This window comes from Bombina bombina, chromosome 6 (assembly GCF_027579735.1).
Source record: "Bombina bombina isolate aBomBom1 chromosome 6, aBomBom1.pri, whole genome shotgun sequence".
Taxonomy (NCBI): domain Eukaryota; kingdom Metazoa; phylum Chordata; class Amphibia; order Anura; family Bombinatoridae; genus Bombina; species Bombina bombina.
The window spans coordinates 1064967263-1064989486 of record NC_069504.1 but is presented as its reverse complement, the minus strand read 5'-3'; the positions used below and the strand labels follow the sequence as shown (position 1 = coordinate 1064989486).

General features: G+C 38.8%; 1 protein-coding gene across 2 annotated transcripts in view; it reads left to right on the top strand.

The window, feature by feature from the left end:
- The window catches only part of TBXAS1 (thromboxane A synthase 1), a 268516-nt gene that overhangs the window by 185208 nt on the left and 61084 nt on the right, over nt 1-22224 (top strand). For both annotated transcript variants that reach the window (XM_053718933.1, XM_053718932.1), the window contains exons 6-9: nt 1109-1205; nt 3229-3345; nt 14831-14919; nt 16500-16651. In XM_053718933.1, coding sequence (XP_053574908.1) covers nt 1109-1205; nt 3229-3345; nt 14831-14919; nt 16500-16651 — 455 coding nt within the window. The remainder of the gene's footprint in view (nt 1-1108; nt 1206-3228; nt 3346-14830; nt 14920-16499; nt 16652-22224) is intronic.

Genomic DNA, 22224 nt, shown 5'->3' with positions numbered 1-22224 from the left:
ACAGATATATATATATATATATATATATAGCAATATCTATAAATACTTAGAACAAATTCCCCTATATGCAGAACAATGCTACGTGAAATATTTAAAGTAAATACACAGTATTATACTTTATTAAATATGAATATTGCATAAATATGCTTTTTTATGTTTTCATCTACTTGACTGCAAAAGGCTCCAATGCACTTACATATATGTCTATATATGTGTACATATGTATTAATGTGTTTATATGTGTATATATGTCTGTAAATACAGATATACACCTATAAATACAAATAAATATATATATATACACACACACACACACATACATAAACATATTTAGATATGTATATGTATGTATCTCAATGCCTTTTTTCCTAATACCCGACACTATGGCCTCTAGTTATCAAGGTCAGGTCCGGCAGACCTCGCTGAATACAGTGAGCAATACGCAAGAGCTGCCCCCTGCAGACTCGCGGCCAATGGGCCATCAGCTGGGAGGTGTCAATCAATGCGATGTCTGTTCGCCTGCTCAGAGCAGGCGGACAGGTTATGGAGCAGCGGTCTTTGTGACCGCTGCTCCATAACTGCTGTTTCTGGCGAGCCTGCAGGCTCGCCAGAAACACGGGGCATCAAGCTCCTTTATATCTTTAAAATCATAACTTTTTTGTGCAATCATTTTTTAAACATATTTGTATTAGATAGTGTTATTATGAGTGTAACTGTACTTTTCAATGTATTTTTTATGTGTTTTTTTCTGACACTTTTTTTAGTCTGTGAAACAGTTAACCAGTAAGTAATCAGTAATCATTTTAGCATAAATAACGATTGCGCTCACACTTTCACATTTACTTTCAACTTGTAACAGCTACGAAAAACCTGATATCGCTTGCGCCTAATTGTTAGCTGCCACTCGTAATCTGGACCTAAATCTTGTTTTATCAACATTTAAACAACTAATGAAACGTTAAAAAATACATCTACGTTATTCTCCGACTAATCTTGTCTTTGAATGCATCATTCTATCTGGTGTTTATTTAGTGTTTAATGTCCCTTTAAGTAAAACATATTTTGTGCTCCCCTCCATAGAGTTACATTAACCTGTATTGTTCTGCAGATATTACATGGGGAGGCGTCCTATGATTCTGGTAGCTGAGCCGGAGGCCATCAAAATAATTTTGCAGAAAGAGTTTGCTAATTTCACAAACAGGATGGTAAGTTGTGGTACAAAATGAAGGCAGAAGTATTATTGTAAAATGTAAAAGGGAACTGTTCATTTTGTCTAATAATATATTCTTTATTTGATTTTAAAGGGACAAGAAACGCAAAAAATGTTCTTTCATGATTTAGGTAGAATATACAATTTTAAACAACTTTCCAGTTTACGTCTATTATCAAATTTGTCTCATTCTCTTGGTATCATTTGTTGAAGGAGCAGCAATGCACTACTGGTTTCCAACTGAACACATGGGCGAGCCAATGACAATATGTATATATATATGCAGCCACCAATCAGCAGCTAGAACCTAAGTTCTTTGCTGCTCCTGAGCTAACCTAGATACACCTTTCAGCAAAGCATAACAAGAGAAGGAACCAAATTAAACTATAGAAGTAAATTGGAAAGGTGTTTAAAATTGTATGCTCTATCTAAATCGTGAATGTCTAATTATGACTTTACTGTCCCTTTAACCCTGTTTAATGCCAGAGAAAGTGGCAGTGATGTTACCTGCTGATGGCCTCTGCTCCTCACCTCTCTAACCTGTGCGGTCATCTTGCTTTGCTACCTGTGCATAGTACCCTGTTAGCCATTGTGCGCATATTGTATGTTGATACCATTGCCTGCACACTATGTCCTTTATCTAGTTTTGTGTTTGCCATTGCCTACTTATGATATCTTTCAAGTTTAAATAGTGCACTTGTATAATCTCAATGTTGGACACACTGTTTAAAAGGGACACTATATTATAACATTTATTTCTTCTTAACCACTTCCATGTAAATGGAAAAAATGGTTGTCATGCAGATATCTTCCTATTGAGGGTGCTTGATGACTTGTTCTCAACATGAAGGGGAATCGCTAATCCCCTTATTTGGAAGAAACTTGCCTTTTCTTTGTGGTGCTCCAAACGCAGGCGCAAAATTGTATTTCAAAGTGGTTGCACCTACATTATTGAACTCACGGTCATGAAGGAGCGTTCAGGTTTACGAGTTCAATAATGTAGGCACAAGCACTTTGAAACGCTCTTTCCTGACCATGTTTGGACTTACCGTGCATGAAGGCGCATCCCCTATAAAACCCTGTCACAAAGATGCAATTTTATTTGATGGTCTCCAAGGCAGCACATAAATGCCTATTTTCATTGGCTCACTAGATGTGTTCAGCTAACTCCCAGTATTCGGTAGCTGCTCCTTCAACAAAGGATACATTAACAAGCTTACGACAATCAAAGTTCATATTTTTGTGAGTTGGGTCAGCGCTCGTGTGAATACTTTTTACTTTCAACTTGTAATACGCATGCTACCCAATGCCCGCAGAAAGCTTCTTTCTAGCAAATTTATCCCTTGAGCAGGAGCGTGAAATAGCACTCCATTTGTAATCTAGCCCAAAAAGAGCTATTGGAAACACATTAAATGGGGAAAAATTTTAGAATAAAATGTCTCTTTAAGCAATAAAGAGGGGAGACCCCAAGTATTAGGTGAACAATACCTGTATTGTAGATGCAGCAAGCAATAGAAGACACATCAGCTGGAGACTAGCAGGCCAAAGTATCATGTAGAACTTCCAAATGTCGTGCATATTGCAGGCTTGTCATGGTTTAGGAGTTTTGCCACATTGTCCCTCCAACAGATTTCATTCTTATAAATGTCCTTAACCATGTGACCCCACTCACAATGTTCCCTCACAAAGCATAGACCTTCCAGTCCCAGAACCTCTCCAGGACATTGGAAGGTATGATAATAATGCAAGTCAAGCAGCAATCTGATTTTATAAGCTCAGTTCTGTAAATGGCAAACAGGGCAACTGGAACAAGAGTTACTAACAGCCTGGAGCTCATCCCAGTAAGAGGCTGGTACAGCAGTGCAGTGTAGCACTGTGTGTATTATAATTTGCTCTCTAATGTTTCAGCCTACATGTATTATATACATTTGAGTATATATTCTGTGCATGCATATATGTATACATACTCCTGCATCTTCCTTATTGACCTTATTCAGTAATTGTCTATCTTCTAACAGAAGCTACATTTGGTTACCAAGCCAATGAGTGACAGCCTCCTGTGTCTGCGTGACGACAAGTGGAAGAGTGTGCGCAGTGTTCTGACACCTTCCTTTAGCACTGCTCGCATGAAAGAGGTAAAACCAATGTTAATTAATGACACCAGACTGTACTATCACAATATAGGCCTAGATTAGAGGAACACAAAATGTATTAAAACATTTAGGTATAAACACAGAGCCCTTGGTAAGCATAATTAAGGGCAAGTGAGCATAAGACATCTCTGTGCTTTGTTTGTACCTAGAGAGTTGTTCTGTGAATGAATATCTGTTTATAAAGTGGTTACACACATAGCTAAAGTTTCACTTGGAGGTGCAACATGGCCAGTGAGGCAGTTATGGGAAACATATACATGTAGCCATCAATCAGTGACTGCACCATGCTCAGAAGCTGCAATGTGTTTCAGCTCCCATGTGGGACTTTAGTTAACCCATCTGAGTTAAATGTTCAGATCGAATCCAAGACGACAGTGGGAAAGTCACCCATATGATGCATGTACAACAATGGCTTAGGCAATCACAAACCTCCAGACCATGGGTTTTGCTCTTTATTTTGGCAACAAAATAGACAAATTGAATTCAACACACAAACGGCTAGATTTAGAGTTCGGCGGTAGCCGTCAAAACCAGCGTTAGAGGCTCCTAACGCTGGTTTTGGCCGGCCGCTGGTATTTGGAGTCAGTGATTAAAGGGTCTAACGCTCACTTTACAGCCGCGACTTTTCCATACCGCAGATCCCCCTACGCCATTTGCGTAGCCTATCTTTTCAATGGGATCTTTCTAACGCTGGTATTTAGAGTCGTTTCTGCAGTGAGCGTTAGAGCTCTAACGACAAGATTCCAGCCGCCTGAAAAAAGCAGGAGTTAAGAGCTTTCTGGCTAACGCCGGTTTATAAAGCTCTTAACTACTGTACCCTAAACTACACTAACACCCATAAACTACCTATGTACCCCTAAACCGAGGTCCCCCCACATCGCCGCCACTCGATTAAAATTTTTAACCCCTAATCTGCCGACCGCAAATCGCCGCCACCTACGTTATCCCTATGTACCCCTAATCTTCTGCCCCTAACATCGCCGACCCCTATGTTATATTTATTAACCCCTAATCTGCCCCCCACAACGTCGCCGACACCTACCTACACTTATTAACCCCTAATCTGCCGAGCGGACCTGAGCGCTACTATAATAAAGTTATTAACCCCTAATCCGCCTCACTAACCCTATCATAAATAGTATTAACCCCTAATCTGCCCTCCCTAACATCGCCGACACCTACCTTCAATTATTAACCCCTAATCTGCCGACCGGAGCTCACCGCTATTCTAATAAATGTATTAACCCCTAAAGCTAAGTCTAACCCTAACACTAACACCCCCCTAAGTTAAATATAATTTTTATCTAACGAAATAAATTAACTCTTATTAAATAACTTATTCCTATTTAAAGCTAAATACTTACCTGTAAAATAAACCCTAATATAGCTACAATATAAATTATAATTACATTGTAGCTATTTTAGGATTAATATTTATTTTACAGGTAACTTTGTATTTATTTTAACCAGGTACAATAGCTATTAAATAGTTAAGAACTATTTAATAGTTACCTAGTTAAAATAATTACAAATTTACCTGTAAAATAAATCCTAACCTAAGATATAATTAAACCTAACACTACCCTATCAATAAAATAATTAAATAAACTACCTACAATTACCTACAATTAACCTAACACTACACTATCAATAAATTAATTAAACACAATTCCTACAAATAAATACAATTAAATAAACTATCTAAAGTACAAAAAATAAAAAAGAACTAAGTTACAGAAAATAAAAAAATATTTACAAACATAAGAAAAAGATTACAACAATTTTAAACTAATTACACCTACTCTAAGCCCCCTAATAAAATAACAAAGACCCCCAAAATAAAAAATTCCCTACCCTATTCTAAATTTAAAAAGTTACAAGCTCTTTTACCTTACCAGCCCTGAACAGGGCCCTTTGCGGGGCATGCCCCAAGAAGTTCAGCTCTTTTGCCTGTAAAAGAAAACATACAATCCCCCCCCCCCAACATTACAACCCACCACCCACATACCCCTAATCTAACCCAAACCCCCCTTAAATAAACCTAACACTAAGCCCCTGATGATCTTCCTACCTTGTCTTCACCATGCCAGGTTCACTGATCCGTCCTGGCTCCAAGATCTTCATCCAACCCAAGCGGGGGCTAGACATCCACTGAAGAAGTCCAGAAGAGGGTCCAAAGTCTTCCTCCTATCCGGCAAGAAGAGGACATCCGGACCGGCAAACATCTTCTCCAAGCGGCATCTTCTATGTTCTTCCATCCGATGACGACCGGCTCCATCTTGAAGACCTCCAGCGCGGATCCATCCTCTTCTTCCGACGACTAGACGACGAATGACGGTTCCTTTAAGGGACGTCATCCAAGATGGCGTCCCTCGAATTCCGATTGGCTGATAGGATTCTATCAGCCAATCGGAATTAAGGTAGGAATTTTCTGATTGGCTGATGGAATCAGCCAATCAGAATCAAGTTCAATCCGATTGGCTGATCCAATCAGCCAATCAGATTGAGCTCGCATTCTATTGGCTGTTCCGATCAGCCAATACAATGCGAGCTCAATCTGATTGGCTGATTGGATCAGCCAATCGGATTGAACTTGATTCTGATTGGCTGATTCCATCAGCCAATCAGAAAATTCCTACCTTAATTCCGATTGGCTGATAGAATCCTATCAGCCAATCGGAATTCGAGGGACGCCATCTTGGATGACGTCCCTTAAAGGAACCGTCATTCGTCGTCTAGTCGTCGGAAGAAGAGGATGGATCCGCGCTGGAGGTCTTCAAGATGGAGCCGGTCGTCATCGGATGGAAGAACATAGAAGATGCCGCTTGGAGAAGATGTTTGCCGGTCCGGATGTCCTCTTCTTGCCGGATAGGAGGAAGACTTTGGACCCTCTTCTGGACTTCTTCAGTGGATGTCTAGCCCCCGCTTGGGTTGGATGAAGATCTTGGAGCCAGGACGGATCGGTGAACCTGGCATGGTGAAGACAAGGTAGGAAGATCATCAGGGGCTTAGTGTTAGGTTTATTTAAGGGGGGTTTGGGTTAGATTAGGGGTATGTGGGTGGTGGGTTGTAATGTTGGGGGGGGGGGATTGTATGTTTTCTTTTACAGGCAAAAGAGCTGAACTTCTTGGGGCATGCCCCGCAACGGGCCCTGTTCAGGGCTGGTAAGGTAAAAGAGCTTGTAACTTTTTAAATTTAGAATAGGGTAGGGAATTTTTTATTTTGGGGGTCTTTGTTATTTTATTAGGGGGCTTAGAGTAGGTGTAATTAGTTTAAAATTGTTGTAATCTTTTTCTTATGTTTGTAAATATTTTTTTATTTTCTGTAACTTAGTTCTTTTTTATTTTTTGTACTTTAGATAGTTTATTTAATTGTATTTATTTGTAGCAATTGTGTTTAATTAATTTATTGATAGTGTAGTGTTAGGTTAATTGTAGGTAATTGTAGGTAGTTTATTTAATTATTTTATTGATAGGGTAGTGTTAGGTTTAATTATATCTTAGGTTAGGATTTATTTTACAGGTAAATTTGTAATTATTTTAACTAGGTAACTATTAAATAGTTCTTAACTATTTAATAGCTATTGTACCTGGTTAAAATAAATACAAAGTTACCTGTAAAATAAATATTAATCCTAAAATAGCTATAATATAAATGTAATTTATATTGTAGCTATATTAGGATTTATTTTACAGGTAAGTATTTAGCTTTAAATAGGAATCATTTATTTAATAAGAGTTAATTTATTTCGTTAGATAAAAATTAAATTTAACTTAGGGGGGTGTTAGTGTTAGGGTTAGAATTAGCTTTAGGGGTTAATACATTTATTAGAATAGCGGTGAGCTCCGGTCGGCAGATTAGGGGTTAATAATTGAAGGTAGGTGTCGGCGATGTTAGGGAGGGCAGATTAGGGGTTAATACTATTTATGATAGGGTTAGTGAGGCGGATTAGGGGTTAATAACTTTATTATAGTAGCGCTCAGGTCCGCTCGGCAGATTAGGGGTTAATAAGTGTAGGTAGGTGTCGGCGACGTTGTGGGGGGCAGATTAGGGGTTAATAAATATAACATAGGGGTCGGCGATGTTAGGGCAGCAGATTAGGGGTACATAGGGATAACGTAGGTGGCGGCGGTTTACGGAGCGGCAGATTAGGGGTTAAAAGTGTAATGCAGGGGTCAGCGATAGCGGGGGCGGCAGATTAGGGGTTAATAAGTGTAAGGCTAGGGGTGTTTAGACTCGGGGTACATGTTAGAGTGTTAGGTGCAGACTTAGGAAGTGTTTCCCCATAGGAAACAATGGGGCTGCGTTAGGAGCTGAACGCTGCTTTTTTGCAGGTGTTAGGTTTTTTTTCAGCTCAAACAGCCCCATTGTTTCCTATGGGAGAATCGTGCACGAGCACGTTTTTGAGGCCGGCCGCGTCCGTAAGCAACTCTGGTATCGAGAGTTGCATTTGCGCTAAATATGCCCTACGCTCCTTTTTTGGAGCCTAACGCAGCATTTGTTTGAACTCTCGATACCAGAGTTAAATTTATGGTGCGGCCAGAAAAAAACCCGCGGAGCGTTAACAGCCCTTTTACCGCCGAACTCTAAATCTAGCCGAAAGGGTGTTCCTAAATTGCAGAACAGGCCTTTTCTATATGTTTGCCAGTATTCCAAGATGATTTGAAATAATTATATAATGTTGCACATGTGCAATACACTCTGAAAAGGTGCATTTTAAAAGTATAGATGAATATATGGTCTAGATAAATCAAACCTATATTCAGCACTACTTTCCCTCGGTAGTGGGCGTGACAGACAATACATGTGTATTTATTAGACATATATGTTATCTAGTATAGCAAACGAGATCTGCAGGTAACATAAGAAATCGGAAATTGTGACTATGATATCTAGAAATTCTATTTAGCAATAGGGCTCTTAAAATCCTTCTTTTTACGTCATACTTGCATTTCTGTGACTCTACGTAAGTTACAGTAATTTCATCTTCAAAAATGGGATTTCTATCAGCAATGACTTATTTGTGAACGTTTGCCTTTTCATCTTGTTTATTGGTAAATGAGAGCTTTACCACAGGTTCTTATGAACAGTCCCATATCGTATTTTGAAAAGCCGCAACTTAGTTTCTAGAACCTTGTGTCACCATCTTCTTCCAGTAATATATTCAGCAAAGACAAACCATTTAATATGCTAAAGTTTGAAAAACATCATTGATTAAAGACGTCCGTATATCCATCATGACTATATATACATTGTATTCAGATTATTTAACATGTATACTAAACACCACTCTATCAAACTGCAAAACACACGGACTCCATTAACCAGACCAGACCATTAGCGTAATGCGGCAGGAATTTTTTTCAGTCCTCTACCCTAAGAGCTTTCCTGGTCTGCAAAGCAGTGACTCCTGAATGTAAGATGTTCTTGTGAGTATTGCACATTTTTAATAATATGTTTTAAAGAGAAGGCCAATTTAGACTAATCAGTGCCCGGTTTTTAATAATCCTATTAAAAACAAGGGCACTTTAATTCATCAAAATTGACATTTCACTTTTAATCTTTTAATCTTCAAAGCCGCTCCAGCGATTCCCCCGGCCGTCAGAAGCCTCTTCATACATCAGAAATGACGAATCCGGCTTCCTCCAATCAAGGCTTACGCCCGGCATGAAGCAACGCTGTGATTGGAGGAAGCTGGATTGATCATTATGGACCCGCGAAGAGGGCTTGTGACGGGCGGAGGAAGCGCTGTAGCGGCTGTCAGGATTAAAAGGTAAGTATTTGAAGAAAACGAGTGAAATGTCAATTTTGATGAATTAAAGTGCCCTTGTTTTTAATAGGTTTATTAACCCCTTAACAACCAGCGTCGTACCCTGTACGACGCTGGTCGTTATGCCCTTAATGACCAGCGACGTACCCTGTACGTCGCTGCAGTCCTGGGCTTCTCTCTGCTGCGATCTCGCTCAGAATAGCAAGATTGCACTATTTCTGCATGCCCCATGAGTGGGGCACTGCAGAAATAGATTTGCAGAGTTATCGATGCAGAGAGGGCCACTCTGTGGCCCTCTCTGCATCGCACAGCAGTGGTGCCGATCGTTGGTGGGTGAGAGTGCAATGAGGGAGGTGGGTGGCCGGCACAACGCTGTAGGAGGCGGGAGCAGGGCGGGAGTGGGTGGGACTGCTCAGCCATGCTACAATAATACAAAAATAAATAAAGATGGCGTCACTGAGAGGGAAGGGGGGAGGTAGAGGCAATGAGGGGGATCCACAGTGGGATCGTCACCATAAAGGGATCTGGGAGGGTGGTAGAGTTTTGAGGGGGGGCAGCTACACTACAGAAAAAAATTGTGTTTTATTTATATATATATATATATATATATATATATATATATATATATATATATATATTTTTTTTTTTATTTTTTTTTAAAATAGCCACATTTGCAGCAAACTTTGTCCAGCTGCCAGTACCTAAGATGGTGTCAAATATGTAGAGGGGGGGACAGCTTTTTTGGGGGGATCAGGGAGGTTGGGGGTTTAGGAAGGAACCTACACTGCAGCAAATACACTGCCAGTACTTAAAGGGACACTCAATCAAAATGAAACTTTCATTATTCAGACAGAGCATGCCATTTTAAACAACTTTCCAATTTACTTCCATTAACAAAATGTGCACAGTATTTTTATATTTAAACTATTTGAGTCACCAGCTCCTACTGAGCATGTGCAAAAATATGTGTCTATGCATTTGTGGATGGCTGATGGCTGTCACATGGTACAGGGGGAGTGGAAAAAGACATAACTTTTTTTAAATTGTCAGGAAAAAAAATCTACTACTCATTTGAAGTTCAGACTAAGTGCTATTGCATTGTTTTGTTATCTTGCATTTGTTGATTATGCAAATCTACTGTGTTGACTGGTCCTTCAAGATGGCGGTGACAATTGTAAGGTGGGGGAGGGAATATGACTGTTTTGAGGGGGGTCAGGGAGGGATCAGGGGGTGGGATGTGTAAGGCGGGAGGCTGATCTCTATACTAAAGCTAAAATGAACCCTACAAGCTACCCAATTAACCCCTTCACTGCTGGGCATAATACAAGTTCGGCGCACAGCGCCATTTAGCGGCCTTCTAATTACCTAAAAGCAATGCCAAAGCCATATATGTCTGCTATTTCTGAACAAAGGGGATCCTAGAGAAGCATTTACAACCATTTGTGCCATAATTGCACAAGCTGTTTGTAAATAATTTCAGTGAGAAACCTAAAATTGTGAAAAAGTGAACGTTTTTTTTCTTTTCATTTGATCGCATTTGGCGGTGAAATGGTGGCATGAAATATATCAAAATGGGCCTAGATCAATATTTTAGGTTGTCTACTAAAAAAAATTATATAGTTTTGATTTAAAAAAAAAAAAAAGGCTCTATTTCTGTTTAAATGTAGTGATGGCAGAAATGCAAAAAAATGCACTGGTCTTTTAGGGAAGTTTTTGTCTGAAATGCCCGGTCTTTAAAGGGACACTGAACCCAATTTTTTTTCTTTTGTGATTCAGATAGAACATGCAATTTTAAGCAACTTTCTAATTTACTCCTATTATCAAATGTTCTTCATTCTCTTGGTATCTTTATTTGAAAAGCAATAATGTAAGTTTAGATGTGGCCCATTTCTGATGAACAACCTGGGTTGTTCTTGCTGATTGGTGGCTAAGTTCACCCACCAATAAACAAGTGCTGTCCAGAATCTGAACCAAACATTGGCTGGCTCCTTAGCTTAGATGCCTTCTTGTTCAAATAAAGATAGTAAGAGAACAAAGAAAAATTGATAATAGGAGTAAATTAGAAAGTTGCTTAATTTTACATGCTCTATCTTAATCACAAAAGAAGAAATTTGGGTTCATTGTCCATTTAAGGGGTTAAAAACCAGGCACGATTCATTGAAATTGACCTTCACTTTAATTATGTGATGTTAGACCAGGAGCAAAGGAAACAACTTTATTCAAAAGACCTTTTAAAAAAAAAAAATTGAAATTTATAAAACCTTAAAAATTCCTTTGTTCTCCTAATTTAACATTGAATTTCATTTAAAAATGAACTACAGAAAAAGTTTCACAAAAAATGGAAAAAAATTAATTGCAGAAAGTGAGAAAAAGTTCTGCCTCTGGGCTTGCAAGATTTCACTTAATGACACTAGATTGCAACATGAGATACTTCGGAGGGAAAATCATGCATTTTAAAAACACGCATTTTTTATTTTAAGTCTGAAAAAAAAACGTACCATGGATCACCAAAGAATACATTTTCTTTGCATAAACATGATTCACAAATCAAGAAATAAAAGTACTGTAACTTTACATTACAGAAATGTGAGAAATAACGAAATGCGTTTGCAAATGTATACAATTAAATATGTAAAGCATGGGACCGCCGCCCATTAGTGAGAGCGATGAAGTGAGTCTCAATGAGTAAGGACCATAGTTTCGTAGGTTTATTCAATATGACATTGTCACCTATTTTCAGTGTGTGTTGTCAATGTGCAAAACTAAGGTTTTATAAAAAAAATCCTAAGAAGCACAGGAATAAGTCGAAATGGCCATTTTGGCATTGTATAAGTTATCTTTAGATGAATAATTGAAAAATGTGACAGTCAACTCAACATTTGTTATTGTTTAAAAAGATAGATAATCCCTTTATTACCCATTCCCCAGTTTTGTACAGAAAACATGGTTATATTCATACACTTTTTACTTCTGATTATCTTGTTTCTATGCATCTTCTCATCACATGAATTTTATTTATTATCTATTGACTTGCATTTTATCCAATTAGTGCTGTGTCTGCCACAAGCCACAGCGTCAGTACAATGCATGTCTATATGGCTCTCATGAACTAGCACCCCCCCCCTGTTGTGAAAAGCAAATACAAAGGCATGTGATCATGGGGCTGTCTTTAGGGACTTAGAAACAGACAGAACTTTTGAGGTTTAAAGTGTATAATGTATATTAATATAACAGTGTTGGTTGCGCAAAGCTGGAGAATGGGTAGTAAAGGTGTAATCTATCTTTTAATACAATAACATTTTTGTGTTGACTGTCCCTTTAAGTATCGTGGTTTTGGATTATGATTAACTTGAAAGGGTCTATCCCATGTTAAAGGGACAATCTACTACAGAATTGTTATTGTTTAAAAAGATAGATATTCCCTTTATTAAACATTCCCTAGTTTTGCATAACCAACACAGTTATATTAATATATGTTTTACCTCTGTGATTACCTTGTATCTAAGCCTCTGCAGACTGCCACCATATTTCAATTCTTTTGACAGACTTGTATTTTAGCCAATCAGTGCTGACTCATAAATAACTCCATGGGAGTGAGCACAATGTTTTATATATATATATATGGCACATGTGAACTAACTAGCACTTTCTAGCTTTGAAAAACTGTTAAAATGCACTGATATAAGAGGCGGCCTTCAAGGGCTTAGAAATTAGCATATGAGCCTACCTAGATTTAGCTTTCAGCAAAGAATACCAAGAGAACAAAGCATGTTTGATTATAAAAAACTAAATTGGAAAGTTGTTTAAAATTGCATGCCCTATCTGAGTCATGAAAGTTTAATTTTGAATTGACTGTCCCTTTAAGTAAATTGGAGATCCAATAATGTGTCTTTGGTGCCAAAAAACAAATAAAAATGTGTAATGGTTATGAAGCCAATATTTAAAATGCTCATGAGGAGCAGTTATCCTGCCAATTAGTCATCAAATAATATAGTGGGGAAAAAAACACCCTACTCTTGAGCTAACCTGAACGAATTTTGTTAAGTGCGCTAGCCCAACAATAAAATATACATATTTCACATTCCAATGTTCTTCACATATAAGGATATGTTCTATGTATTCATAAATACATATTTCAATATATATCTGGTGGTATTTTGGTACAATATATATCTATGCCTATATATATATATATATATACATTATTATATATAGGTAATGATATAAATATATATATATACATATTGGAATGTGAAATATTTACAGTACATACACAGTATAACACTTTTTATTAAATTTGAATATTGAATAAATATGCTTTTAAATGTTTTCATCTATTTGACAGCAAAGGGCCCCAATGCGCATATATATATATATATATATATATATATATATATATATATATATATATATATATATATATATATATATATATATATATATACATATCAATGTAAATATTTGCATAGGAAATTAGCACATCTAGGCAAGTATCCCCGCTTGCTTTTCCCCAGAAATTCTTAATATACAATGTAACCAATGCACAAGAGAATTGTGGGTAAGATATGCAAATTTTCAGTTTTTTTGCTTCAAAATACTGTTTTGACACAGCCATCCATTTAACAGGATTATTACAGCAAACCAGAAATCACTCACTAGACAAGCCTGTTTCGTTCTTTTTGGGACTAATCAGTAGGAGATAGATTTCTGCTTGCTGCATTGGTAAAGCTATTTGCATGGTTAAACCAAAATTCATTAAAATTATGGGGGAAGATAAAAAACTGAAATTAAAATCCTCCATGTCTCCAAATTAAATCAATGTAAATATTTGCATAGGAAATTAGCACATCTAGGCAAGTATCCCCGCTTGCTTTTCCGGAGAAATTCTTAATATACAATGTTACCAATGCACAAGAGAATTGTGGGTAAGATATGCAAATTAGATATGCAAATTTTCAGTTTTTTTGCTTCAAAATACTGTTTTGACACAGCGATCCTTTTAACAGGATTATTACAGCAAACCAGAAATCACTCACTAGACAAGCCTGTTTCGTTCTTTTTGGAACTCATCAGTAGGAGATATAGTTCTGGGTTCCAAGCATTTACTGTACTGGTGAATTGCCTGGGTGCTCTCTATGGTAGATAGGTAGAAACTAAAAGGAAAGAAGAGGCACTCACAGGACTTAATGAACAATATTTCTATTAGTATTTCCTCACCGCTGAGCATATTCTATGTATATTGATTACGAAACAGTCTTGACAAAGGTCCCTCTGAGGAACGAAACGTTGACTGAACCTTGTTGTTGAAATACTAATAAAAATATTGTTCATTAAGTCCTGTGAGTGCCTCTTCTTTCCTTGAAGTTTCTATATATTTTGATAAATAAGCCCCATAGCGTCATGGAGAGGTATAATGTATCAGGCGCTTCACGTAACTATAGAGGTTATTGTCATGAACACCAACTTAAAAAACACTGGAAAAGATAGTTTAAGCGATCATCAATGAATAACAATCATAATATTTGTTTAATGTAATTTCACTGCATTTTCTCTGTTCAGCTGCCTCCTATCTCTCTTCCATCACCTTATACATTTATATCTGTTTAATGCTATGCTTTTCTCTCTATGTCTTTTTTTTCCCACTTTTACATTTTCTCTTTGTCACTTACACTCTACCCTCCCTGATTTATCTTTTAGATGTGTCCGCTAATCAACCAGATCTGTGACACATTGGTGAACAAACTGCAGGGATATGCAGACTCAGAAGAGCCGTGTAATGTCCAAAGGTATCTGTTTTGTAGATTTGTGTTTGGAGAGGCACTGATCTATAGAGGTGACTCAGTCTCCTGGAAATAAAACTGTTCTCCTCCAAGAGATATTAAGCTTAAATTAATCAGCTGAGCAAATTTGAGAGATTTGGCACTTAAAGGGACACTGAACCCAATTTTTTTGTGCGTGATTCAGATAGAGCATGTAATTTTAAGCACCTTTCTAATTTACTCCTATTATCAATTTTTCTTCGTTTTCTTGCTATCTTGATTTGAAAAAGAAGGCATCTAAGTTTTTTTTTTTCTTCAGAACTCTGGACAGCACTTTTTTATTGGTGGATGAATTCATCCATCAATCAGCAAGAACAACCCTGGTTGTTAACCAAAAATGGGCCGGCATCTAAACTTACATTCTTGCATTTCAAATAAAGATACCAAGAGAATGAAGAAAAAATTGATAATAGAAGTAAATTAGAAAGTTGCCTAAAATTTCATGCTCTATCTGAATCACGAAAGAAAAAATTTGGGTTCAGTGTCACTTTAATTAGTATCATAAAAAATATACTGTATTCTACAAATGCTACACGTGTTCAGACCCTACCCAGGTTTGCTGGGCAGCCTAGACGTAAAGACTGTACAATGGATGGACTGTCTTCCTGATTTGCTACCTTAAGTATAATTAAAGGGAGTATTTTTCGGTCTAACAGGGCATATGTTAGAGAATTTATTATTGCACTGTTGCTTGCATAGAACTACAAAAATGAAAGACATAGTAAAAGTCAGCTCCAGAGCAGCAATGCCCTACTGGCAGCTAGCTGAACACTTCTGGTGAGCCAGTGACAATAAGCATATGTGTGTAGTCACTAGGGATGTGCATTTGTCAGTTTTGTTAGCTGCTGAATACAGAAGAAGGTGACTGCTTGGCTTATTTCGAGCCAGATTTATTATTGTGAAAGTGCAACACACTAAGATCAGTTAACTCACAACTGGACATTCATAGGACACTCACAGGCTGCTGACAGACACATGTACTGAAGACTGAATACTCTCATTGCTGGTCACAGGATTAAAACAGGTCCTAATATCTTTTGTTCTAGACAGGATACTCAGGACAGATATTACAACTAAGATTCAAGCTGTAGTCTCAGGGTGCAGAGTATGATTGTGGGTTCAGGCTGATGTCTCACGGTACAGGCAGTGATTCTGTGGTAAGAATGAAGGATGCTAAACAAATAACTGAATAACTGAATCACGCAGCAAGCAGAGTGAAGCTGAATAGTAGGAACAAGACTCAGGGCAGGAAAAAGAAAAGAAACTTTGGACCTGGTGTAAATGGTTTGAAAATATCCAGGTGAGCCATTGGCAAACTAAGAGAGCCCCAGTATATTATTGCGTTATTGTGAAAGGCAAAGAGCAGTAAACATAGCTGTTTTAGCTTATTGTTTTTATGTTAAAGGAGCTAACTGGTAGGTAGACTGCACCTAGCACATAATTGCCAATCAGTGCCCTTGTTAGCTCAGCGCCAGGTACATGTCTACATTTATTTTTATTATTATGTTGTGATTTATAATTTTAAAAGGTTTACACTGTCTCTGTAGATCTTATGCATCTTTCACCATGGACATAGTGGCGAGTGTAGCGTTTGGTACAAAGCTGGACTCACAAGAAGACCCTGACCATCCCCTAGTGAGACACTGCAAAATGTTTTTGGAGCTTTTTACTCCCTTCAAGCCTCTGGTCATGTTGACCCGTAAGTATTTGGTCTGAAATTTAACTGTATAAGAGGGACTATTGAGTATTTAAAAAGACATTCTAAAACACAAACCACATGCTGTATGTGAGCGAATAAGGAACAGCAGTGACATGTAGCCGCCAATTAACAACTGTGTCCTGCTCTGGAGCTGTAAAGCTTGTAGGTGCCACCTGAGACTTTGCATAAATAAAAAGAGAGAAGCGCTCAACCTGGGAACGAACAAAAGCATAATAGCTTGTTCTATGGCTAGTTACCACCCTAGAAGCAGCCTCTTTTTGCTCAATATGTGCCTTTCACAGAGAAGAACTTTCCTGTAGCATATCAGTCTGATCCTGACTTCACAGTACAGTCCAGCACCGAAATACCAGGCAATCCCTCTCTGAACGAGAGAAACAGCAAAACCCCAGACGTACGTTTCGGCCTATTGTGGGCCTCGTCAGTGAGGTGCAGCCATATCCCTCTAGGCACACTGAGCAACGGGTCCACGTCTGGATTCCTCTAGGCACCTCACTGACGAGGCCCACAATAGGCCGAAACGTACGTCTGGGGTTTTGATGTTTCTCTCGTTCAGAGAAGAATTGCCTGGTATTTCGGGGCTGGACTGTACTGTGAAGTCAGGATCAGACTGATATGCTTCAGGAAAGTTTTTCTCTGTGAAAGGCACATGTTGAGCAAAAAGAGGCTGCTTCTTGGGTGGTAACTAGCCATAGAACAAGCTATTATGCTATTGTTCGTTTCCAGGTTGAGTGCTTCTCTCTTTTTATTTATGCAAATTATGACATTTTGTGAAGTCTCCCTAAGTGTGATGCGGGAATCCAGACGTGGACCCATTGCTCAGTGTGCCTAGAGGGATATGGCTGCACCTCACTGACGAGGCCCACAATAGGCCGAAACGTACGTCTGGGGTTTTGCTGTTTCTCTCGTTCAGAGAAGAATTGCCTGGTATTTCGGGGCTGGACTGTACTGTGAAGTCAGGATCAGACTGATATGCTTCAGGAAAGTTTTTCTCTGTGAAAGGCACATGTTGAGCAAAAAGAGGCTGCTTCTTGGGTGGTAACTAGCCATAGAACAAGCTATTATGCTATTGTTTGTTTCCAGGTTGAGCGCTTCTCTCTTTTTATTTATGCAAATTATGACATTTTGGGAAGTCTCCCTAAGTGTGATGCGGGAATCCAGACGTGGACCCGTTGCTCAGTGTGCCTAGAGGGATATGGCTGCACCTCACTGACGAGGCCCACAATAGGCCGAAACGTACGTCTGGGGTTTTGCTGTTTCTCTCGTTCAGAGAAGAATTGCCTGGTATTTCGGGGCTGGACTGTACTGTGAAGTCAGGATCAGACTGATATGCTTCAGGAAAGTTTTTCTCTGTGAAAGGCACATGTTGAGCAAAAAGAGGCTGCTTCTTGGGTGGTAACTAGCCATAGAACAAGCTATTATGCTATTGTTCGTTTCCAGGTTGAGCGCTTCTCTCTTTTTATTTATGCAAATTATGACATTTTGGGAAGTCTCCCTAAGTGTGATGCGGGAATCCAGACGTGGACCCGTTGCTCAGTGTGCCTAGAGGGATATAGCTGCACCTCACTGACGAGGCCCACAATAGGCCGAAACGTACGTCTGGGGTTTTGCTGTTTCTCTCGTTCAGAGAAGAATTGCCTGGTTTTTCGGGGCTGGACTGTACTGTGAAGTCAGGATCAGACTGATATGCTTCAGGAAAGTTTTTCTCTGTGAAAGGCACATGTTGAGCAAAAAGAGGCTGCTTCTTGGGTGGTAACTAGCCATAGAACAAGCTATTATGCTATTGTTCGTTTCCAGGTTGAGCGCTTCTCTCTTTTTATTTATGCAAATTATGACATTTTGGGAAGTCTCCCTAAGTGTGATGCGGGAATCCAGACGTGGACCCGTTGCTCAGTGTGCCTAGAGGGATATGGCTGCACCTCACTGACGAGGCCCACAATAGGCCGAAACGTACGTCTGGGGTTTTGCTGTTTCTCTCGTTCAGAGAAGAATTGCCTGGTATTTCGGGGCTGGACTGTACTGTGAAGTCAGGATCAGACTGATATGCTTCAGGAAAGTTTTTCTCTGTGAAAGGCACATGTTGAGCAAAAAGAGGCTGCTTCTTGGGTGGTAACTAGCCATAGAACAAGCTATTATGCTATTGTTTGTTTCCAGGTTGAGCGCTTCTCTCTTTTTATTTATGCAAATTATGACATTTTGGGAAGTCTCCCTAAGTGTGATGCGGGAATCCAGACGTGGACCCGTTGCTCAGTGTGCCTAGAGGGATATGGCTGCACCTCACTGACGAGGCCCACAATAGGCCGAAACGTACGTCTGGGGTTTTGCTGTTTCTCTCGTTCAGAGAAGAATTGCCTGGTATTTCGGGGCTGGACTGTACTGTGAAGTCAGGATCAGACTGATATGCTTCAGGAAAGTTTTTCTCTGTGAAAGGCACATGTTGAGCAAAAAGAGGCTGCTTCTTGGGTGGTAACTAGCCATAGAACAAGCTATTATGCTATTGTTCGTTTCCAGGTTGAGCGCTTCTCTCTTTTTATTTATGCAAATTATGACATTTTGGGAAGTCTCCCTAAGTGTGATGCGGGAATCCAGACGTGGACCCGTTGCTCAGTGTGCCTAGAGGGATATAGCTGCACCTCACTGACGAGGCCCACAATAGGCCGAAACGTACGTCTGGGGTTTTGCTGTTTCTCTCGTTCAGAGAAGAATTGCCTGGTATTTCGGGGCTGGACTGTACTGTGAAGTCAGGATCAGACTGATATGCTTCAGGAAAGTTTTTCTCTGTGAAAGGCACATGTTGAGCAAAAAGAGGCTGCTTCTTGGGTGGTAACTAGCCATAGAACAAGCTATTATGCTATTGTTCGTTTCCAGGTTGAGCGCTTCTCTCTTTTTATTTATGCAAATTATGACATTTTGGGAAGTCTCCCTAAGTGTGATGCGGGAATCCAGACGTGGACCCGTTGCTCAGTGTGCCTAGAGGGATATGGCTGCACCTCACTGACGAGGCCCACAATAGGCCGAAACGTACGTCTGGGGTTTTGATGTTTCTCTCGTTCAGAGAAGAATTGCCTGGTATTTCGGGGCTGGACTGTACTGTGAAGTCAGGATCAGACTGATATGCTTCAGGAAAGTTTTTCTCTGTGAAAGGCACATGTTGAGCAAAAAGAGGCTGCTTCTTGGGTGGTAACTAGCCATAGAACAAGCTATTATGCTATTGTTCGTTTCCAGGTTGAGCGCTTCTCTCTTTTTATTTATGCAAATTATGACATTTTGGGAAGTCTCCCTAAGTGTGATGCGGGAATCCAGACGTGGACCCGTTGCTCAGTGTGCCTAGAGGGATATGGCTGCACCTCACTGACGAGGCCCACAATAGGCCGAAACGTAGTCTGGGGTTTTGCTGTTTCTCTCGTTCAGAGAAGAATTGCCTGGTATTTCGGGGCTGGACTGTACTGTGAAGTCAGGATCAGACTGATATGCTTCAGGAAAGTTTTTCTCTGTGAAAGGCACATGTTGAGCAAAAAGAGGCTGCTTCTTGGGTGGTAACTAGCCATAGAACAAGCTATTATGCTATTGTTCGTTTCCAGGTTGAGCGCTTCTCTCTTTTTATTTATGCCACCTGAGACTTTACTTATGTGGCTGCACGAGATGTAGGTGAAAAATTCCGACCACACCACTAGAACCCCTCTGAGTGCCCAAGGTCAGCCCTGGGAGACACATTTTGTTCTATCAGGAGAAACTACTCTATCAGAACAAGAAAAACATGAATATTTACAAACATTTCTAAACCATTTTCCAAATTTTTGTGGTTGTAATCATATTATTTCCATCTTGCTAGCAGATATAGTGTCATGTGAGCGGTATAATGTATTGGTCACTTCACGTAGCTATAGATGTTATTGGCAGGAACACTGGTAAATATAGGTAAAGCGATGTTTAATGAATATCAATTATAATCTCACACAACAGGATCCATCGGAAACCTCACAAGCACCTTTGACCCTAGGCCATAGTATTCTAGGGTCAGTAATAACGCGATGTAATGATTTAACGCCAGCACATTTTTTGCTTTACATATAAGGAACACAGAGAAAGGGAAAAGTGACCATCAAACCTAGTAAAGGATGTTATAAATTATAAACATAAATGTGTAAGCAGGAATATGAGAAAATTATAATAGGAATATGTAATGGAAGATCCAGTGGTAATATGCAAACGTTGTATCAGCGGGTGAAAGATTTTCATTTCTTTCTCTCTCGTTGTTTGGGAACAGCTCATTTTTCATGCACATGAAAGGGTAATATTTAAACATGTCCAAATATATATATATATATATATATATATATATATATATATATATATATATATATATATATATATATATATATATATATATATATATATATATATATATAAACAGCTGTATACATTTAAATTAAAACTAATACCACTGTATTGTTTTTGTAGTTCTCATTAATCCTCATTGGCTGATAAGGACAACTGCATCTGTTATACTGGTGGAGAGGGACACTTTTTGATTTATTGAGATCTTTTATAAAAAAAAAACAAAAAAAAACATGATAATAAGTTTAAAAAAACACAACAAGACGAGTTTGAGAAATGATAAAAATATTTTAATTAACAAATCTCCAACAGTAGCTTTTGTGATGGTTTTTCACAGTATCTAAACTAATAATGTACCATTTAGAGTATCAATGCTGGAAAGATTTTTGTTTAATTCTTAGAGTCTGATGTTTTAAATCCTGTAACCTTGCGACAGCCAGAGAGAACTAAAACGCAATATTATTTTAAAAATTTACAGTGGCACTGTACAAGCTTTAAAGATTTAGGGCCATATTAGCATTATTTAATGCTCCCGTCGCGCTAGAAGCAAGCTTTTTGTATGCTTTGGTTGTGCTCATATAACAAGTTGAAAGCAGACTGTTTTGCTCTTGTGCTAACCAGATGCACGTAAAAAGCCGGCTACAATAAAATGGTTATAATAAGGCTATATAAACATAGTAAGCAGAAGAAATTACACTCCCAGTGGGGGTTACAAGAGTTATGTAATAAAAAGTTTATTTTCAATTGTTCTCTCTAAGGTCCTGATAATCCAAACATCCACAATGTGGCGATATATTCAAAAGGGGTCCTTCGCAGGAACGAGACTACCTGTGAAATATTTCAAAACATCAGTGTTTGATGGCAGTCTCACCAAGAGTCATTTTACTATACTTCTCAGTGGGTGGCCATGCTTTTCTGATGCTGGCGATATATTCAAAGCAGCATCGGGCAACATCGGCACCTACATACAATTTATATGTATCAACAGAAACTCAACCTCTTTTGTTACAATACATTAGTGGAATTATGACATCAATAATACACTTATAGTGGCTGGGGGATTGTGGATATATGATAGATGTACACTATGGGGCCGATTTATTAAGGGCCGAAAGGCCCCTGATGCCCCTGTTTCCGCGCAAACCTTCAGGATCGCCGGAAACAGCAGTTATGAAGCAGCAGTCTTAAGACTGCTGCTCCTTAACTCGTCCGCTGCC